Source organism: Camponotus vicinus, unplaced genomic scaffold (genome assembly GCF_025532165.1).
Source record: "Camponotus vicinus isolate PSW18456_S1 unplaced genomic scaffold, iyCamVici1.0 SCAF_14, whole genome shotgun sequence".
Taxonomy (NCBI): domain Eukaryota; kingdom Metazoa; phylum Arthropoda; class Insecta; order Hymenoptera; family Formicidae; genus Camponotus; species Camponotus vicinus.
In genome coordinates, this window is record NW_028141950.1 from 13,986,353 (window position 1) to 14,008,296 (window position 21,944).

Here is a 21,944-nt window from a genome sequence, read left to right on the forward strand (position 1 = left end):
ACATCGTTCGGCATAAAGGCGCTCAGCAGCCAAATAATTTTGACGACACTCCCAAAATCATTAACATTTCAAATGCTTCTTCATTTAAAAAAGGCATGATTTTCAACACGAAGAATATCAGTCACTACGCGATAGACACGTGTGTCATACTAAAGGACAAGATCATTTACGCGCCAGGACACACCGTCTGTGTTTATGTTTACAAATTGTTACGGATCTGACTCAATACTTTAGGATAAGAGATATTGAGAAATTCGAGCGTCACAACAATTGTAAGCGTTTTTTTATCATTTCTCTATAACAATAAATAATATTAAATTTTGTTTCAAACAAAAGTTGTTTCTTTTTAAAAACTCTATCCAACGATACCTATATTGCCTCCTGTTGCCATTTAAAATTTTTAAGTTGCCTCCGATTTCCGGTATTTCCGGAAGTTTCCCAAAAATGAAAATATTATAATCAGAAACTTCAGATAGATTTTTATGGTAAATATAGTCATCTCAACTTTCTATCCGTTTCCAAAATAAAAGCGGTGGACGGGTGGTCTGAAACACCCTGTATACAGGGTGACCCATTTTAACTTAGGCAGCCAAATAACTCGAAAAATAAGCAAGATAGAGAAAAATGTTTTAGACAAAAGTTGTATGGTTTCGAGGGGGCCATAAGATAGTATCATTGGTTTGACCTTGAAGAGTCATTTGAAGGTCACGTGAAGGTCACTTCAATTTTTTTAAATGGAATACCCTATATATTTTTGTACATTCTTGTAGCTTATTTCGAGAGCTTTCCAAAACACTATAATTAAGTACCTTTCCGTTAAGTACTTTTTGAGTTATGATGCTTGAAATAATTTCTTAATTTTACATAAACCGTAAAATATCTTGTAAAATATTCATTTTTCGATTATCTTACCTTAATACTTTTATGTACAAAATAATGAGAGGAATCAATTGGTGTAAAGAAAACACATAGTTGTTTTTAAGAAAAAATATGGAATTGTTAATTGCAAATTACATATTTTTTCTTCGAAACAACTATGTGTTTTCTTTACACCAATTGATTCCTCTCATTATTTTGTACATAAAACTATTAAGGTAAGGTAATCGAAAAATGAATATTTTACAAGATATTTTACGGTTTATGTAAAATTAAGAAATTATTTCAAGCCTCATAACTCAAAAAGTACTTAACGAAAATGTACTTAATTATAGTGTTTTGGAAAGCTCTCGAGATAAGCTACAAGAATGTGTAAAAATATATAGGGTGTTCCATTTAAAAAAATTGAAGTGACCTTCACGTAACCTTCAAATGACTCTTCAAGGTCAAACCAATGATACCATCTTATGGCCCCCTCGAAACCATACAACTTTTGTCTAAAACATTTTTCTCTATCTTGCTTATTTTTCGAGTTATTTGGCTGCCTAAGTTAAAATGGGTCACCCTGTATACAGGGTGTTCTAAAAAGGTATGTCAACAATTTAAGGAGATATTCCTCACACCTGAAGGATGAAAAAATGTTATATGGACATAGGTACGGAAATGCTTATTTCAGGAGTTATGTTGAAAATACTGTTATCTGTATTACATAAGGAAAAATTTAGGATTAATTATTGTAGACGACAATCGTCTAATTAGGCTTATTTACATTTGGTTTTAATGTGACCTTGAGTATGTTACAATAAATGTTGAAAATGTTCACCATTTTCCTGAATACAAGCAGTGACACGTCTACACGTCGATTCACGTACACGTTCAAAAGTGCCTGGCGTACAGAGGATTGTCTCGCAACCTGCAGTGATACGGTCACGAAGATCTTGAATATCACGCACTGGTGACATTTTTGAACGTGTCCGTGAATCGATGCGTCGACGTGTCACTGCTTGTATTCAGGAAAATGGTGAACATTTTGAACATTTATTGTAACATACTCAAGGTCACATTAAAACCAAATGTAAATAAGCCTAATTAAACGATTGTCGTCTACAATAATTAATCCTAAATTTTTCCTTTGTGTAAGTAATATATCTAACAGTATTTTCAACATAACTCCTGAAATAAGCATTTCCGCACCTATGTCCATATAACATTTCTTCATCCTTCAGGTATGAGAAATATCTCCTTAAATTGTTGTATATCTCCTTAAATTTTTGATATACCTTTTTAGAACACCCTGTATATACAGGGTGTCGCAGACCACCCATATCAGCCGAATATCTCAAAAACTGAGCGCGGCAGACAAAAATATTTCAGACAAAAGGTTTACCTTGTAAGGTTTCAAATAACGCATTACATGGCGATATCAGTATGACCTTGAAGAGTGTTGTCAAGGTCACGTAAAGATCACCTTGAATTCTGTAACTGGAAACCCCAATTTTTTATTACATACTCTTGTAGCTTATCACGAGAGCTTTCCAAAACACTATAAAATACTTTTCCCTTAAGTACTTATTGAGTTATAAGGCTTGAAGTCATTTCTTAATTTTACATAAACCGTAAAATATCTTGTAAAATATTCATTTTTCGATTATCTTACCTTAATACTTTTATGTAGAAAATAATGAGAGGAATCAATTGGTGCAAAGAAAACACATAGTTGTTTCGAAGAAAAAATATATGTAATTTCCAATTAACAATTACATATTTTTTCTTAAAAATAACTATGTATTTTCTTTACACCAATTGATTCCTCTCATTATTTTCTACATAAAAGTATTAAGGTAAGATAATCGAAAAATGAATATTTTACAAGATATTTTACGGTTTATGTAAAATTAAGAAATGACCAAGCCTTATAACTCAATAAGTACTTAAGGGAAAAGTATTTTATTATAGTGTTTTGGAAAGCTCTCATGATGAGCTACAAGAGTATGTAATAAAAAATTGGGGTTTCCATTTACAGAATTCAAGGTGATCTTTACGTGACCTTGACAACACTCTTCAAGGTCATACTGATATCGCCACGTAATGCGTTACTTAAAACCTTACAACTTTTGTCTGAAATATTTTTGTCTGCCGCGCTCAGTTTTTGAGATATTCGGCTGATACGGGTGGTCTGCGACACCCTGTATACAGGATGTTCGGAAATTCAATCGACAAATTTTCAGAGATTGTCGGGGGCACCATAAGAATCATTTTTTGCAAATGAACCTGGGGTCAGAAACGTGTCATTATATCGCTACGGCATACGGAGTGTTCGAAAGAGTCGGGACCTCGAAATTATTATTATTATTATTATTAGCTGGCGTTAGGAACTCGAAAGCTCATTGCCGCAGATACCAAATCCCGCCACTGGTCCCGTCTCTGAGCAAGATCGCTCCATTCGCGACCCTCGTACATTTCGTTCAGATCTATTCTAATATTATCTTCCCACCTGCGTCTTGGTCTACTCAATGGTCTTTTTCCATTGGGTTTACCAATTAGTATTTTGTATGCGGTTCTATTCTCTTCCATACGCGCCACGTGACCTGCCCATCTTAAACGACGCGATTTTATGACGTTAACAATATCCGGACTATTGTATAATTGATGTAATTCTGCGTTGTATAATTTTCTCCATTCGCCCGTTTCCTCATTGCGTTTTGCGCCGAAGATTTTACGAAGTACTTTATTTTCGAATACTCTGAATTTTTTCTCGTCTTGTAACTTAAGTGACCACGCTTCACTGCCATAAAGGACTACCGGTAAAATAATTGTTCTGTAAATTCCAATTTTTAGACGTCTGGACAACACCCGTGAACCGAGTAGTTTATTAACCGAATAAAAGCATGCATTCCCCGAATTAATTCTTTTCTTAAGCTCTTCTCTTATTTCATAGTTTGGTTTAGAATTGACTCCAAGTACTTAAAATTGCTGACCCGCTCAAAAATTTCACAACGACCAAGTTTCCGTTATTTTGAATATTCTGGATTCTGGATCAGTGACCATATATTTGGTTTTTTCTGCGCTAATTTGCAACCCGAGTTCTTTCGTTTTATTTAGTAGAGTTTTAGTGTTATTAATTAGTGTTTCTTTATTATCCCCCAGCAAAGCAATATCGTCCGCATATGTTAATAGTTGTGTAATACCGTTCAACTGCAAACCATCTTCACTCTTCTGGATTTCTTTAATGGCATATTCCAATACTAAATTGAACAAAAGAGGTGACAATGCATCCCCCTGCTTTAATCCGTTGTGAATATTAAAAGTTTCCGACATTTGATTACCTATCTTTGCTCTACCTCTAGTATCTTTTAAACAGACTTGAACTAAGTTAACCAATTTTTTAGGTATCCCCAACCGAATCAAAATTTCAAACATTCTCTCCCGTTTTATCGAATCATACGCTTTTTTGAAATCAATGTAAAGTTGATGCACTGGTTGATCAAATTCCCATTTTTTCTCCAAAATTTGCCGAATAGTAAAGATTTGGTCTGTAGTCGATCTATTTCTCCTAAAACCGCATTGATGGTCCCCGATTATCTCATCTGCATACGGTACAAGCCTCACCAATAGAATATTCGACAAAACTTTATAACATGTTGGTAAAAGCGAAGTGCCCCGATAATTATTACAGTTTGTTTTATCCCCCTTTTTGAAAATCGGTATTACAATTGCATCTTTCCATTGTTCTGGCAAGGCTTCTTTATTCCAAATTAAATTAATTAGTTTTTGAATTTCTTCTATTAACCTACTTCAACCCGATTTAATTAATTCTGCCGAAATCAAGTCAATACCCGGTGCTTTGTGATTCTTTAATCTTTTAATCAAGCTTTTTACTTCTGAAATCGTCGGTTTGTTAATCATAGGTTCAGCCGTGTGAATCTCAAGACACCCACTCTCTATTTCCCGGTCGTTATCAAATTCAACATTCAATAACCGATCAAAATAATTTTTCCAAACGTTTAGCACTCCCGTTGAATCTGTGGTTAAATTATTGTTCTCATCTTTCACTATTTCCGTCCTAGCTTGTAATCCCTTTCTGAAATTATTTATTCCCACGTACATACCACGGACGTTTCTGTTTTGAAAAGTTTCATCTATTTCCTCAATTTTACGTTTTAAGTATTGACGCTTCTTATTTTTAAACATATCATGAGCCGCTTGCCTAAAATTGAGAAACTGTTCCTGAGTTTCAACCGTATTGTGAGTCAGCCATGTGATACGCGCTTCGTTTCGTATTTTAACAACATTTACGCATTCTTCGTTAAATCACGGTTTGTTTTTGTTCCTTTTACAAAAACCAACCGTGGCTTCCGCCGATTTTACTATCGCGTCGCGTACGTTTTCCCATTGTTTGTCGACCGCGCTATCATCCGATTAATCTACATCCTCTAGAACCGTGAACCTATTTGTAACTTCAACCGCGTATTTTATCCCGTTTTCTCCCTCGGTAAGGCTTTGTACATTTAGATATCTAGTTCCAATCGCCTGCCCGTTAGTTTTTTTTACCGGGAAAGACGTTCCCTGATTTTAGCAATTACAAAAAATGATCGGAGTCGCAATCCGCCCCCCTATAAGACCTAACATCGAGTACATTCGTGTGACGCCGTATATCCGCAAGAACGTGATCAATTTGGTTATGCGTATTTTCATCCGGGGAAATCCAGGTTTGTTTATGGATATTTGTGTTTAAAATACGTGCTTTTGATAATAAGATTTTTGCCGGTCGCAAAGTTAATTATCCTTACTCCGTTATCGTTACTTTCCCCGTGCAAACTTTCGGACCCGATCGTTGGTCTAAAAATGACATCTTTACCGATTTTCGCGTAAAATCCCCTAAGACTATTTTCACGTAATCGGCCGGCAATTGATCCATGAGGTGTCCGATTTCTTTGTAGAACCCGTCTTTAATTTCGTCATCTTTATCTTCCGTCGGCGCATGCACATTGATTATCGCGATCTTGTACCATCGGCCCTGCACGAGTAACCCTAATCTTTCGTTTATAAATTTAATGTTTTTTACCGCGAACAAGATTTTCTTATTAACCATGAAACCGACGCCAAAACTATGAATATCCGACCCCCCATAGTGAACCGTATACGAGCCCGCGTTAAGTGAACCTTCCCCGGCCCATCTTGTTTCTTGCAACGCGACGACTTCTATCCCAAACCTTTCGACCTCCCCAATCATCGATTGAAACGCCCCATGTCTGTAAAGACTTCGTACGTTCCACGTACTCACTTTGAAATCCCTCCCACTTTTCGACTTTATTCGGCATGAGTTCCCCGAGGTAGTCCCCACCCGGAGGTCTGAACGGGGGACTAGGGGGGGGGACTGTTTACCTCTGGAAAATTTTACCCCAGAAGAATCCATGACGAGTTTTGGTTGTTTCTTGATAAAGTCGTTTTACGATGTGAGCTTATCAAACGTACGCCCAACCCCCGAACAGGAGAGCCATTTCCAATCGGCTATCCGCGACTGCTTATTCAATTTATTCACAGCTAACCTCTATCCCTAATCGAGACAAAGAGGCCGTTCTTCTATCCGCAACCTGAGGACGCGCTGTGTCGTGGTGACTGGGACCCACCCACCCCGGGGACCACTACAACTAGTTTTTCTTCCCCAAGACTAGCGGCTATTATGCTAACACACGGGACCTCGAAATATCACAAAAAATAGAAGTTTTACAAAAAATTGTTTCAAACAAAAGTTGTAGGGTGTAAAAAGGTCTATTTACTGGCGCCATGTGTTTGACCTTGGATGGCGTCGCCAAGGTCACGACAAGGCTAACTTGAATTTTTGAAGGGCTACAAGAATATGCAATAAAAAGTGGAGGGTTCCAATTCAAAAATTGGAAAACTCAATAAGTACTTGAGGGAAAAATATTTTATTATAATGTTTTGGAAACCCCTCGAGATAAGCTACCAGAATATGCAATAAAAAATAGGGAGTTCCATTTAAGAAATTGACATTGACCTTCACGTGACCTTCAAATAAGTCTTCAAGGTCAAACTGATATCGCCATGTAATTCGTTACTTGAAACCTTACAACTTTTGTCTGAAATATTTTTGTCTGCCGCGCTCAGTTTTCGAGATATTCGGCTGATACGGGTGGTCTGCGACACCCTGTATATACAGGGTCTTCCAAAAGTCCCGGAACGATAAAATATCTCGAAAACGATTAACTATAATGAAAAATATGTAAGGAATAAAGTTGTACGACTAAATAAAATGTACCTAATGATGATAAGAATTTGACCTTGGATGAAGTACTCAAGGTCATATGAAGGTCGTTGATTTTTTAAAATGGAAATCCCCATTTTTTATTGCATATTCTTATAGCTTATTTCAAGAGCCTTCCAAAACACTATAACTAAGTATTTTTTCGTTAGATACATCTCGAGTTATGAGGCTTGAAATCATTTCTTAATTTTACATAAACTGTAAAATATCTTGTAAAATATTCATTTTTCGATTATCTTACCTTAATACTTTTATGTACAAAATAATGAGAGGAATCAATTGGTGTAAAGAAAACACATAGTTATTTTTAAGAAAAAAATTGTAATTGTTAATTGCGTTACATTTTCTTTTCGAAACAATTATGTTTTCTTTACACCAATTGATTCCTCTCATTATTTTGTACATAAAAGTATGAAGGTAAAATAATCGAAAAATGAATATTTTACAAGATATTTTACAGTTTATGTAAAATTAAGAAATGATTTCAAGCCCCATAACTCGAGATGTACCTAACGAAAAAATACTTAATTATAGTGTTTTGGAAAGCTCTTGAGATGAGGTACAAAAATATGTAAAAGTATATAGGGTGTCCCATTTAAAAAGTTAGAGATGATCTTAACGTAACCTTCAGGTGACTCTTTATGGTCAAACTAATGACACCACCTTATGTCACCCTCGAAGCCATACAACTTTTGTCTAAAACACTTTCTAATAAAACTCTTCCTTATCGAGATATTCGACCGTGTCCAGACTTTTTTAACACCCAGTATATATATATATATATATATATATATATATATATATATCGTAAAATATTCATTTTTCTATGATCTTATCTCAATACTTTTATGCACAAAATAATGAGAGAAATCAATTGGTGTAAAGAGAACACATAGTTGTTCTTAAGAAAAAATATGTAATTGTTCATTGCAAAATGAATATTTTATGGTTTATGTCAGTGCTGGGATTTACTTGCAACTTTCGGCCAGATTTCTTAGTTTACGCCTACTGTTCCCCTCCTACCGCTCGCGCCTTAGCGACCGCGCCGCCGGTCGCTCGTAACTAAGGAGCGCTCAGGAACGTGCGCGTCACAAATGTAATGTGGCAATCTAAGTTCTCTTTACTGTTTATTAATAACAAAAAAGTTATTATATTATTAATTACGTATATGTTCTGTAACAATTTAAAATATTTGTGTTTTAAACGTAATTAATAATAGAATAATTATTTTTATTATTAGTAAACAATAAAGAGAACTTAGATAGATTGCCACATTACATTTGTGACGCGCACGTTTCTGAGCGCTCCTTAGTTACGAGCGACTGGCGGCGCGGTCGCTAAGGCGCGAGCGGTAGAGGAACAGTAGGCGTAAGCTAAGAAATCTGGCCGAAAGTTGCAAGTAAATCCCAGCACTGCTGTATATAGATATACGATTATTATCAAAGTTACATATACTGTATATAGATACACGGTATCCTATGAAACACTACCTTGACGCTGTGGTCGCTGATAACTTAATATTTGTGATGGCTCAAATGTTATATTATGAGAAGGATCAATCTTTAACTGCTTATATCAATTTTTTGGTCCGATTCAAACAAACGATTTTACATATATTGATTAGATAGTATTTTTCATTATTATTGCAAATTTTATCGAAATCGTAAAAAGCAGCATATAGTGTCTGCTTGTCAATAAACCACTTTTCAAATATCTCGAAAACCGAGAGATCGCCAAATAAAACAAAGTGAATATTAATCAGCAATATCACCTTACATATCTGAAAATCATGTTCATAGGTAAGGGGGGGAGTGTCTGTTAATGTAAATAATTACCGATAAAACAATACAAGATATAGTAAATCTATGTGAAAAAGTATTAAAAGAAATAAAGATTTCTTTTAACTCTACAGTTCTTTGAATAATAATTGTCATAAAAGCATTTAAAACATATAACTTTTAAATAATGTGCACAAAAAATAAATGGAATTTCATTATTTAATATCAGATAACAAAACATGACTGCATTTAGCTTTCTAACACTATGTCTTAAAGAAGACAACAATTATAAACTTTGTTTTTGAATATTCATCATATTATGGTCATTTTTTGAAAATATTAAATCTGTGATAAAAATCTTTCAGAATGATATGTTATTAAATACCCGAATGAATACGCTGCCAAATACAGCTTCGATGTTTAGTAAACTGCAAGGGCCAATTGACTCTTTTATCATCTCGGATCGCGAAACTAATGAAGCTTCTCGAAAAAAAGTGACATCTAATCAACGTAGTTCTGTATATATCGGACAGGTAGAGTAAGCGAAATGTGGAATTATATTATGATTAAGCATAAAAATAAGAATATTTTGACATAACTATAAATATTTCAGGATAAATTTATTAATTATCAGATCAATGGTGCACCTGATACCAATCCAAAAGTGATTGATGTGAAAATAAATTCAGTCGCAGTAAGTAGTTAAATTGTAAAACTTAGTATGATAACTTCTCTATAATGGAATTTTTCTATTGAACCAATTTCTTCTATCGAAGAAATTCTTGTTATTAATAAATTTTTTTGATTTTTATTTATTATGAAGTCACTCATATTTTTCTTACTTTCTACAATTATGTGTTTTATGAGGCTTGAAATAATTTCTCAATTTTACATAAACCATAAAATATCTAGTAAAATATTCATTTTTCGATTATCTTACTTTAATACTTTTATGCACAAAATAATGGGAGGAATCAATTGTTGTAAAGAAAACACATAATTGTTTCAAAAAAAAAATGTAATTGTTAATTGCAAATTACATTTTTTTTCGAAACAATTATGTGTTTTCTTTACACGAATTGATTCCTCCCATTAATTTTTACATAAAAGTATTAAGGTAAGATAATCGAGAAATGAATATTTTACTAGATATTTTACGGTTTATGTAAAATTAAGAAATTATTTCAAGCCTCATAACTCGGAAAATACTTGGAAACTAAATGGAAACTAACTTAATTATAGTGTTTCGGAAAGCTCTCGAGATGAGCTACAAGAGTTTGCAAAAGCATATAGGGTGTCCCATTTAAAAAGTTGGAGGTGACCTTCACGTGATCTTCAGGTGACTCTTCAAGGTCAAACTAATGGCACCATCTTATGTCCCCCTCGAAACCATACAACTTTTGTCTAAAACATTTTTTCGTATCTTTTAGACTTTACGAGATATTTCGATGGCAAAGTTAAAATGGAACACCCTATATATACAGGGTGTTTTAGAATTCACGGGTACGGACTTCACAGCGTGATTGTTCGTATCAAGACAAACAACTTTTTCCTTTGGCAAAATTGCGTTTGAGCATTACTTTTTAGGGGAGAGCAACTTTAAGTTAACGAATAAGCGTCTTAGATTACGCTTGAATCAGGGGCGGCGTACGCACGGCATGTGTGGCGTTTGAGTGTATATGTTATTTTACCTTTATTTATCGAAATTCTATAGAAATATTAGAAGATTTGGAAGAACAACTTCATTGTACAATAGCAACTGTCACATCGGAAATGCTCCAACGAGCACAAGAAAATCTTATTCGCAGAGCTAATATATGTATACAAATTGAAGGTCTGCATTTTCGGCATATGCTTTGAAGCATTAGTCGATCCTTTTCAGGGTCAACAAATTTTTAAACGTTGGAACAATAATTTTAGATCAAAATTATTTACAAGTAATTTAATCTTATTTTCCTTTCAGCCGTTGCTTTGGGGTATCAATTAGAAAATCTTCTCTTGTTAAGTAAGTTGTATTGAAAATAGCGATACTTATTGTTAGATGCATAATTCTTGTAACACTTTAATGAAATGGTAAAATAGCATACACGCTCAAACGCCACACATGTCGAGCGCGCGCCGCCCCTGATTCAAGCGTAATCTAAGACGCTTCTTTTCATTAGCTTAAAATTGATCTCACTTAAAAAGTAATGCTCAGGCGCAATTTTGCCAGACGAAAAAGTTGTTTGTTTTGATACAAACAATCACACTGTGGAATCCGTATCCGAATTCTGAAACACCCTATATATATATATATATATATATATATATATATATATATATTTATATATTGTTATATATAATTATTATTAAAATTATAATTGTCATTAATGATCATTATAATGATCAATTATTTCTTTTAATTTTGTTATTAGACCTCTATGAACGAAGATATAGCATCATCTATGACATCGATCCCATCTTTTGAAAATTTACTAAATAATCAGTCGGGTAGTGGTATAGTAACAACACTTCCCGGTTTTCTTTGGAAAGATCCTCTCGAACAGATATTCGGTATCACCACCAATTCACCTATACAAACAGCATCTGTAGCATCGAATCAATTGGTACATATTAATAATACATAATACATAGCATACGATTAATTACTCATATAAAATAAAACTGAACTAATATTAAAGAATGTTAAGAAATATAATAATACTAAAGAAGCAATTGTATTAAATAATTGATTTCTTAAAATTGTTACATTTAGAAGAAGAAGTTATATAAAATAATCCCAGTGAGAAATTATCATCTGAAAAGATGTTGAATCAACGACTTTTCAATCAAAGAAGCCGATTGATATAGAAGTTTAAAATTTAGGCATGTTTGTATTTTTCAAATTAATCTTCTATTAGATCTAAGTAAACATATTGTTATATTAAAGTTATATTAAAGCAATAAAATGAAATGTGACATACATAACAATATACATAATAAATTACTGCTTAATTGTAATTTCTCATCCATAAAACATGTAATATAATATATGGTTTACCATATAGAATTGGTTTATACAGATTATATATAAGTTGATAATAAAATAATATAATTTTATCCTATAGAATATAGTTTTATATAGTTTTATACATATATGTATAGAGAAATCGGACAAGACTAGTAGTATACATACATATATACATACACACACATATATATATATATATATATATATATATATACAGGGTGTCTGAAAACTTTTCGCGGTCCCGAAGTGTGAAGGTAGATTGGCTCAAATTAAGAAGGAAGGTCTTCTACTGTTTTACGATATTTACAATAATTAACGAAAAATTAATTAAAGAAGATCGGCCAATGCGCGTGGCTAGAAGTGCGTGGCGGTGAAGGCGGTCTCACTGTAATATAATGGTGGCGCGCGGCGAAGCGGTGATTGGAGAGGGGAGGAGCGATGAGTGTATAGGCGCGCGGCGAAGGCTCTTCCCCTCCCCAATCACCGCTTCGTCGCGCGCCGCCATTATGTTACAGTGAGACCGCCTTCACCGCCACGCACTTCTAACCACGCGCATTGACCGATCTTCTTTAATTAATTTTTCGTTAATTATTGCGAATATCGCAAAACAGTAGAGGACCTTCCTTCTTAATTTGAGCCAATCTACCTTCACACTTCGGGACTGCAAAAAGTTTTCAGACACCCTGTATATATATATATATATATATATATATATATATTGTTGCGCCCCCGTGTCTCGTCCCTGCGGATATATTCGCCACCCATTATTTTGTCGGCGGGAAGTACGTCGACGGAAGAAGATCGTCTCCGCGCGCGTTGTCAAGATATTGTTTTCAACAACGATTGTCATTGAGTCCGAGCCCAGCGGTCAAGCTGATCGGTCGCGCGTTAACCTGTGTTCCGTTATTCTGTGTTATTCTGTGTTCTTGTATGTTCTTCGTGGTTTCATTAAAGTTCTCGTGTTCAAAGAACCGTGTTCTTATTCCCGAGTGCGCGAGTGCGCGAGTGTGTTCGTGTGCCGATAGTTGTGCCGCGCGCGCTTCGAGATATATCGCTCCGCGGGCGCAACATTTTTGGGGGCTCGTCCAGGATCAACGGACACGCAGTGATTTTGTGCGATGGCAACGATAGCTGCGAAGAGGAGGAAGCGCGAGCAATCCGAGCCGCCGTCGGAATCGAGAGCGGCAGAATTGGCGGCGTCGGAGTCGGCAGCGACGGAGTCGACGGCTTTACAGACCGTGTTGCTCGAGATGCGGCGAATGCGCGAGGAGCAGGCATGACGAAAAGAGGAAATCGTCGCAATGCTTCGCCGGCACGATGAGGAGCTGCAGCTTCTGCGGGAAGATTGGCGTCCTTCACGGGAAAAACAGCTAAGTCCTTCCAATATAAGAGCGAATTGTAGTCCCGAGAGGGAAATTGTGAATGCGGGGAAAACGCGCGTAATGAAATAGGGTACAAATTAAAACCCGATACTTTTGACGGTTCGGTTCCGTTGCGGGAGTTCTTCTCTCAATTTAATTTAATCGCACGCGCGAATTGTTGGGACGACGCGACTAAAACTGTAGTTTTAGCTTCAAATTTAAGGAGGAAGGCGCGTTCCGTTTTGGAATCTGTAGAAGATTTAGAAAATTTCGGATACGAGGAATTAAAATCGAAATTAGAGTTGCGTTTTGGCGAAGGACAACTTTCGCAAAATTACTACACTCAATTTACGAATAGGAGACAAAAATTCGGGGAAGATTTCGCTACTTTCGGGTCAGTATTAGAAAGACTCTCTCGATTAGCTGACCCCGAGTGTTCCTTCGCGGTACGAGACAAAATCGCATGCGCGCAGTTCGTTTCGACTCTTTTGGATGGTTTCGTTAGAAGGACTTTACAGCTAGAAGAAATCACCTCGCTGAAATTGGCTGTGGAGAGGGCGAAGGCCGTAAAAATTATTCAAGGGGAGAATTTTGAGAGGAGGAAAGATTTCGAAAAGCGGTTTGAGAAAGGGAAAGACAAGGGCGCGCAAAATAATGAGAAAAGAGAAAAAGATGGAAAAGACGAGAAAAATGGGAATAATTACGGACGGGGGAATTGGAAAAGGACAAACACTAAAGAGTGTTGGCATTGCGGGAAAGCGGGGCATTTCCGATCCGATTGTCCAGAGAATAAGGAAAACACGGCTTAGTTGCTCTCGGCGGGGGGAGAACAACTTTAGAAGGTAACGCCCCGAATGTTAATTTTCAAACGTTTTATGTTAATCGAATTAAATTAAATTCAAATCTTTTTACTTATAAAGGAAAGTTAGACGATAATGAATGTTGTTTTAAGATAGATACGGGCTCGGACGTTTCAATTCTTAAGCACATTATTCGGATCAGGGATGGTTCTGTGAGATATCCCTCTGGGGAGATAGTGCCTATCGAATTTAAAGTTAAAGTTAAGGTTTTCTTGGGAAAATATTCAGTGGAAATTTCAATGTTTGTAATGGAGATGAGTGATGATTGTTTACTAGGGGCAGATTTCCTTAAAAAGGTGAATTTGGAAAATGTTTTCGGACACGCTTTTGGTTTTCCGGAGTCTAGTGGGGAACGAGCTTTAAGTTGTTCACGAATTCAGGATTTTTCTAAGAAAATTCCATTTATCTTAAAAGAGCTTTTTGAAAATAATTCGATCAATTTAAATGAGGCTCAAAGGGACGTTTTTGTCGATTTCTTAAGAGAGCACCAGGACGTATTTTCCGGGGAGATTGTTTCTGGAAATTGCGAAATTGTAGAACATGTTATCAATGTAAAAGATTCTTCTCCCATTAAGCAGGTTCCTCGTCGAATCCCCATACATATGCGAAAGGAAGTCGATGAGATTATTGAGGAAATGAAGGGGCAAGGAGTCATAGAGGAATCACAAAGTCCCTGGGTTTCATCTGTTGTCTTAGTAAGGAAAAAGGATGGAACGTTAAGATTTTGCGTCGATTACAGGAAACTTAACGCAGTAACCAAAAAAGATTCTTATCCCTTGCCCAGAATTGATGATATCCTCGATCAGCTCTCAGGTAACTCTTGGTTTTCCACTTTAGATCTTAAGAGTGGTTATTGGCAAATAAAGATTCGTCCTGAGGATAGAGAAAAGACTACTCTTTCTGTTGGACGTGGATTGTGGCAATTTACTGTAATGCCTTTTGGATTGTGTAACGCCCCTGCTACTTTCGAGAGATTAATGGAAAAAGTTTTAGAAGGATTATTATCTAGAATTTGTTTAGTCTATTTGGATGACGTGATCATTTTTGCAAACAGTTTTAATGAAATGTTGGAGAATCTAAAAAAAGTATTCTTACGATAAAATTCAGTTAATTTAAAAGTAAATCCTAAGAAATGTATTCTTTTTGCAAAAGATGTGAAATATTTAGGACACATAATTTCTTCGGAAGGCGTTAGCACAGAGCCTGAGAAGATTTCCGCTGTGAGGGATTGGCCAGTTCCACATAATAAGAGGCAATTACGAAGTTTTTTGGGGTTCTGCTCTTATTATCGTAAATTTGTAAAAGGGTTTTCATCTTTGGCTAAACCTTTATATGCCTTGACGGAAAATCAAGTTAAGTTTTCTTGGGATGAGAAATGTCAAAATGCATTTTTAGAATTAAAACGAATGCTATCTTCTTCTCAAATGTTGTCTTTTCCGAAAGGGGAGAGAGAATTTATTTTAGATACGGATGCCTCAAATATTGGAATTGGCGCAGTCCTATCACAAAAGCAGGAAGGGAAAGAAAGAGTCATTGCATATTTCAGTCGTGTACTTAATAAGGCTGAGAGAAATTATTGCGTTACTCGTCGGGAGCTCTTGGCAATAATCGATTCTATTAAATTTTTCCGACATTATCTTTTGGGGCGGAAGTTTTTGACCCGTACGGATCACGTTTCTCTTAGGTGGTTAATGTCTTTTAGAGATTTAGAAGGTCAATTGGCACGATGGTTGGAGAGGCTCCAAGAATATGAATTCGAGATTATACATCGCAAAGGACTGGTTCATAAGAATGCCGATGGTTTGTCCAGACGACAGTGCGAATTACTTGGTTGTGAATATTGCGCTAAGGTGGAAAAAAAATATGGTCAGATCAGGAAAATCAGTCGCACGTATTATCTGGTAGGGGAGACTCTTCAGGAATGGCAGAAGGAACAGAAAGAAAACCCTAGCATCTCCTTAATTTATCGTGGCAAAGAAACGGGAGTGCGCCCATCACATTCAGAAATACCCATTGGAGATGTATCCGCTCGGATTTATTGGTCTTATTGGGATGCTCTGAGTTTAAAAGATGGAGTTCTTTATAGGAAATGGGAAGCGCCGAGTCTTAAGTCAAGCATCTTTCAACTTATTGTTCCTCGAAACCGTATTAATCAAATTTTGGAGGAGGCGCATGATTCTCCTTCTGGAGGGCATTTTGGAATCAATAAAACTCTGGAAAAGATCCGTAAGCGGTTTTATTAGCCCACTTGTAAACAAGATGTGGAGTAATGGTGCAGAACCTGTAAAATTTGTGTATCCAAAAAAGGTCCGTTGGGGAAAGAGAAGTCACCATTACAAATCTATAACGCTGGGGCCCCATTTGAGAGGTTACAAATGGATATCCTCGGCCCTCTTCCAACTACTTCCAGGAATAGATACCTTCTTGTTGTCGTCGACTGTTCCACCAAATGGGTGGAAGCTTTTCCTTTGAGGAATATTAAGGCAAAAACGGTGGCGGAAGTTTTCGTTAATCAGGTTATCTCTAGACACGGAGTTCCCTTGGAAGTTCATACGGATCAAGGAAAAAATTTCGAGTCCAAATTATTTGCGGAGCTGATGAATCTACTCGGTATTAGGAAGACGAGAACAACTGCTTTACATCCTCAGTCGGATGAACAGGTTGAGCGATAGCATCAAACCATTATTAATTATTTGGCGAAGTATATTTCTGAGAATCAGAAAGATTGGGATCGTTGGGTCCCCATGTTCTTATTAGCCTATAGATCCTCTAAACACGAGATTACTGGTGTGACTCCTGCAGAATTGTGCTTTGCCCGAGATCTTAAACTGCCTCTGAATCTTTTATTATTAGGAAGTCCCCCAGAAAATAGATCTCAGTCGGTCGGAGGTTTTGTTAGAAATTTGAAGGAGAAACTAGAGAGGATCCATTCCAATGTTAGAGAGCAAATGAAAATAAAATCTTTGCGAATAAAGTCCTGGTACGATCGGAAAGCCAGGCAAACACTTTTTCAGGAAGGGGAGAAAGTATGGTTTTATAATCCTCAAAGAATGAAGGGAAAGGCCCCTAAATTGCAGAGCAATTGGGAAGGTCCTTTCTTGATAGTGAGGAAATTAAATGACGTAGTTTATTGCATTCAAAGATCTCCAAGACACAAGAAGAAAATTGTGCACGCGGATAGGTTAGCTTCTTTTTCCGAAAGATGTTAAATAGTCCTTGTTAGTTAGAGCTAGTTGAATAGTCCGGAGCCCGGTAGTTTAAGGAATTGAGTTTAAATTGCTTTGTTTTCTGCGCAAAATTATTTTATTCTTTAGAAAAGTTTGCGGAAGCTGACTGAACCAAAACACCTACGAAACTAGAGAAACGCTGAGCCTGAAGCCATTGTTAAAGGTTGTTTAAAAAGAAGACTAGACAAGAAAGATTCGAGCAAGCTGTCCGAACGCGTTTCCGATAGCTCCGACTATTCGCATATTTTAATTACGTGTTTCGTATTTTGTGTTGTTGTATTGTGCTACGTTGTCAGTTATTAAAGTTCCTCGTACTTTTTAATAAAGTGTATTTTTATTTCACGAATACCGCATGTGTCGAACGGTTGCGTCGTGCGCTTCGATAATATCGATTATGATCTGCTGGCGTAACAATATATGTGAAATGTATATTCATTAATTTGGCTAGGTCCGTGGACGTGATCTATGCCGTTAAGTCAGAAAAATTCGGAATTGATTGTAATGATGATAATACCTCTGAAATTCGCCCTAGAGAGAGAAGATGAACGAGCGGTGAATGTATCAATTGGGATAAATCAGCCACTGATATAGGATCACCAGCTAGTGATATTTTTATGGCATTAAAAAAATTTGATGAAAGAAAATAATCTGAAGAGATAAAATTTGTATAAATGCCAAACTTCAATTAAAATCTTTTGTTTTGTACTTTTTGAGTACCCCTCTATCAATTAACATATAACTTACGACTGTTCACTCGGGATCTAAACTGAGCAGTCCTTTGTAAAAAAAACATTCCTACAGTCAATAGAAATAAAATTTTCGACTAATTAAAAAGTTAACTGGATACTAATTTCAACCATATACGGAATAGACGTCTAACAACCCTCTAACCGTCTTTTCGATCTCATTTTTCAATTTCATTTCAATCTCATTTCTCACTGGGATAAGATAGATAATAATTTTAAATATCTGTTACATGTCTTTTTCGTTTTCTATCTATTTCATATTTTCTGCAACAAATATTCTTTGTATTATTTACAGTCGGCTGAAAATGATGTACCGATTATGCCACGTCCTATAAATCCCTTGGTGGAGGTCTTCACGCCGGTTGTAAATAGTGTAACTTCAACGAATCCTGAAAACAAAGCAACAACTATATCAATTAGCCCAATTACAACTATTACTCCTATTACTACTATATCAGTACCAACTACCGTACCAACAACTACTGCTGCTACTACTACAACTACTACTACAACAACACCTGCGACTACAACAGCTGCAACTACAACAACAGCTGCTACTACAACAACAGCTGCAACTACAACAACTGCTGCAACTACAACTGCTGCAACTACAACAACTACTACTACTTCAATCATTCCTACAATAACTACCACTCCTACAACAACTACTACTCCTACAACAACTACCACTTCTACAACAACTACCATTCCTACAACGACTACGATAAGTCAAACAAAGAGTAGTATATCTACTCTTCCTCAGCTTACAACAGCCACCATAAAAGCTAACACTTTATCGGATATAACAAAACGTTCAAATACAGTCTCATCATTACCTACTGCAACAATATCTGCAAACAACATACTAAACGAATTACAGATGAATACGAAGGAGAACGTCTTTGGTACAACATTCGAAGATTTGACTTTCCTAAATTCATTGGTAAATCAATTTCATTTTTCTCTAATTATATTAGCGATTTTTTAACGTTTTTTTAGGATAAATCAAAATAACAAGAATATAAAAAATTAAAAAGTAGATATAGTAATTGACAATTGCTAGAGAATTTTCCATAGAACAATACATAGATTTCGCTTATTAGTTTTTATTTTTTTTATTCATTAAAGATTGCTCAAGCAATTGAAGTTTTATTTGTAATTTTTTTTAAATAATTTTTTAATAAACTATAAATAATAGCTAAGATTTTTTTACAAATTACTCAGAATCGTGACAATATAGTCAAAGTCAAAATCATGGAAGAATTTGTTTATATGTACTAATGTAAAGTTATATTATTAAATTAAATTAAGTTATATATATACTTCAAGATTTACAGGGCATCGATGCAATCTCTTCGGAAAAAAAAACATAAGTAGATTTCGTTAAATCGAACTAAAAAGTTATATACCATTTTGAAATTCACCACCTAAAATTCGAGAAAATTATTAATTAAAGAAGAAAAATTATTAATTAAAAAAGATCGGCCAATGCGTGTGGGTAGAAGCGCGCGCCGGCGAAGGCGGTCTCACTGTAACAATGGCGGCGCGTGGCGAAGCGATAATTGGAGAGGGGAGAAGTGATGAGTGTGTTGGCGCGCGGCGAAGCGATGAATGGGAAGGGAGCGGTGGACGAACTCTCCAAAACATGATGGCGGCGCGCGCTTCTAGCCACGCGCATTGGCCGATCTTTTTTAATTAATATCTCGAATTTTACGTGGTGCATTTCAAAATGGTATATGACTTTTTAGTTCGATTTAATGAGATCTACTTAAGTTTTTTTTTTGGGGGGGGGGAGATTGCACAGACACCCTGTATGTATGAGCACGGACTAAAACAGGATTAATATGAATCAAAGTATCTGTATCTTTATAATATATATGAAAGTCAAGATCTCGGTGAAGTGTCCTCTATTAATATTACCTAAATAATCGTTATTTCTTCTATTAAGTTGTAAGAATATTAAAATATTTTGTGTTGTATAATAAACCATAAATAAAATAGCAAAAATTTTTTTGTAGTTACAGAACAATAACGTTAAAACTACATCGAAAACACTAAATGATATAGAACAAATGTTAGCAAACAGGGTGAGCAAAAAACAATAATATTTATAATAAACACGTATTTGAATATAATATCTCTAATATAAGAGCGTGTCTATTATTATTTTTTTAAATTATTGTTGTTTTATATATTTTTACTATTATATATTTTTTATTTTATATATAATATATTTTTACTTTCTGTAGATCTTAGCACTTGCACTGGTTAAACCTGGACCGACACGATCGCCGAAAGCGATTAAAACCGTAAATTCGAACAGCATTCTTAATACAGTCAAGGATCTTCCATCATCTGAATCATCTTCCGAACCGATAATAATCGATTTATTGCCATTTTCGTCAACGATATCACCAAGTGTTAGTAGCACTGCATCGACTACAAGAAAATACATCGAAGCGAGAACGCCTGCATTGATGCAATCTAACGCTGTACCAATTACTACGACTAAGATACCAATCGTTATTACTGCTAAATCTAAAACGACAATGCAACCCAAGACTACTACTCAAGCACCCATGGGATTTGGTGTAAGTTTATGGCGGGCGTTGTTCGGCAGCAACCGTTTTGAAGCGTCCACAAGAGCAAGTGTTAAAAAAAATCCAAAACCTGTGACTTCTAAACCAGTCCATGTCACTCAAAAATCTATTGAGATTCAGAAACCAGTACAAACTGTAAAATCAACTACGCATACAAGTCATATAATGTCCGCGATCAAGTCGCATACAACGCCTAGAAGTGTCAGTATTTCGGACATCCAAGTGATCTCAACTAAATCGCATGCAGACAATATTGATTCCGTCTTTGCTTCGACACCAAGTTCAATTTCAACACAAAAAGCATTGTTAAACAATCCAAATCCTAGATTGAATAATGTCCTTACGTCTACACATTCACCCGAGGATGATGCGAAATTCTTGGTCGCGCTCTTGCGAGCTATACAAACAGGTATAAAAATTGAAGTTTTATTATTATATTTTTTTTATAAGATACTTCAATAAAATGCGAATTTAATTATAATTATAATATTAATAAAAATTTTATTAAATATAATATAATATTAATAAAAAATTTTAATATTAATAAAATAAATATAATATAATTATAATATAAATTCACATAAATTAAAATCTCGCGAACTAATAAGTTTCAGATGCCGGATAGTCATATGTATAACATAAATTCACTTTTAATTTAGAATTGTAAAAAACAAATTTGAAATGTTTTATCAATAATCAATTAAGCTGCTTAGATTGGTTTAAATAATGTTTTTTTTATATTTTTTGAAATTGATGAATTCATTTAAGAGATTTTTATAAGATTCCAAAATCTGGAGTCATGCAGAGATATTAATAGATAAGCAAAAATTTTCTTTAAATTGCGAAATTAATTTTTACGTTTTCAACGTTAAAATTATAAGTTCATTTTCTTCGAAACTTCTTAAGAGATTTTATCCATAATAAATTTTTATATTAGAAATGAAAACTAGCACTTCTACAACACCTAAAATAACTGAAGATGATGAAGCCTTTTTAAGAGCGATTTTAAATAATCAAGCTAGCATTTCTACTGCGACACCATTATCCACTGAATTGAATCCTGCTGCTATGCTGGCATTACTTTTAAAGCAACAAGGCATAGAACCGTCAACACCAGCAATAAAATTTAGGGAACAATTGCAATTAGCTGTAAGTAATGGTTTTTTCCTATTTTCTTCCAAGATATTCTGCAATTTGTGA

At 35.3% G+C, this 21,944-nt stretch overlaps 1 protein-coding gene across 6 annotated transcripts in view; it reads left to right on the forward strand.

Moving 5' to 3' along the window:
• The window catches only part of LOC145965795 (uncharacterized), a 407,995-nt gene that overhangs the window by 383,006 nt on the left and 3,045 nt on the right, over positions 1-21,944 (forward strand). For all 6 annotated transcript variants that reach the window (XM_083089473.1, XM_083089475.1, XM_083089478.1 and 3 more), the window contains 7 exons: positions 9,306-9,473; positions 9,554-9,634; positions 11,355-11,546; positions 18,440-19,087; positions 20,163-20,231; positions 20,394-21,153; positions 21,682-21,893. In XM_083089473.1, the coding sequence (XP_082945599.1) occupies positions 9,306-9,473; positions 9,554-9,634; positions 11,355-11,546; positions 18,440-19,087; positions 20,163-20,231; positions 20,394-21,153; positions 21,682-21,893 (2,130 nt within the window). The remainder of the gene's footprint in view (positions 1-9,305; positions 9,474-9,553; positions 9,635-11,354; positions 11,547-18,439; positions 19,088-20,162; positions 20,232-20,393; positions 21,154-21,681; positions 21,894-21,944) is intronic.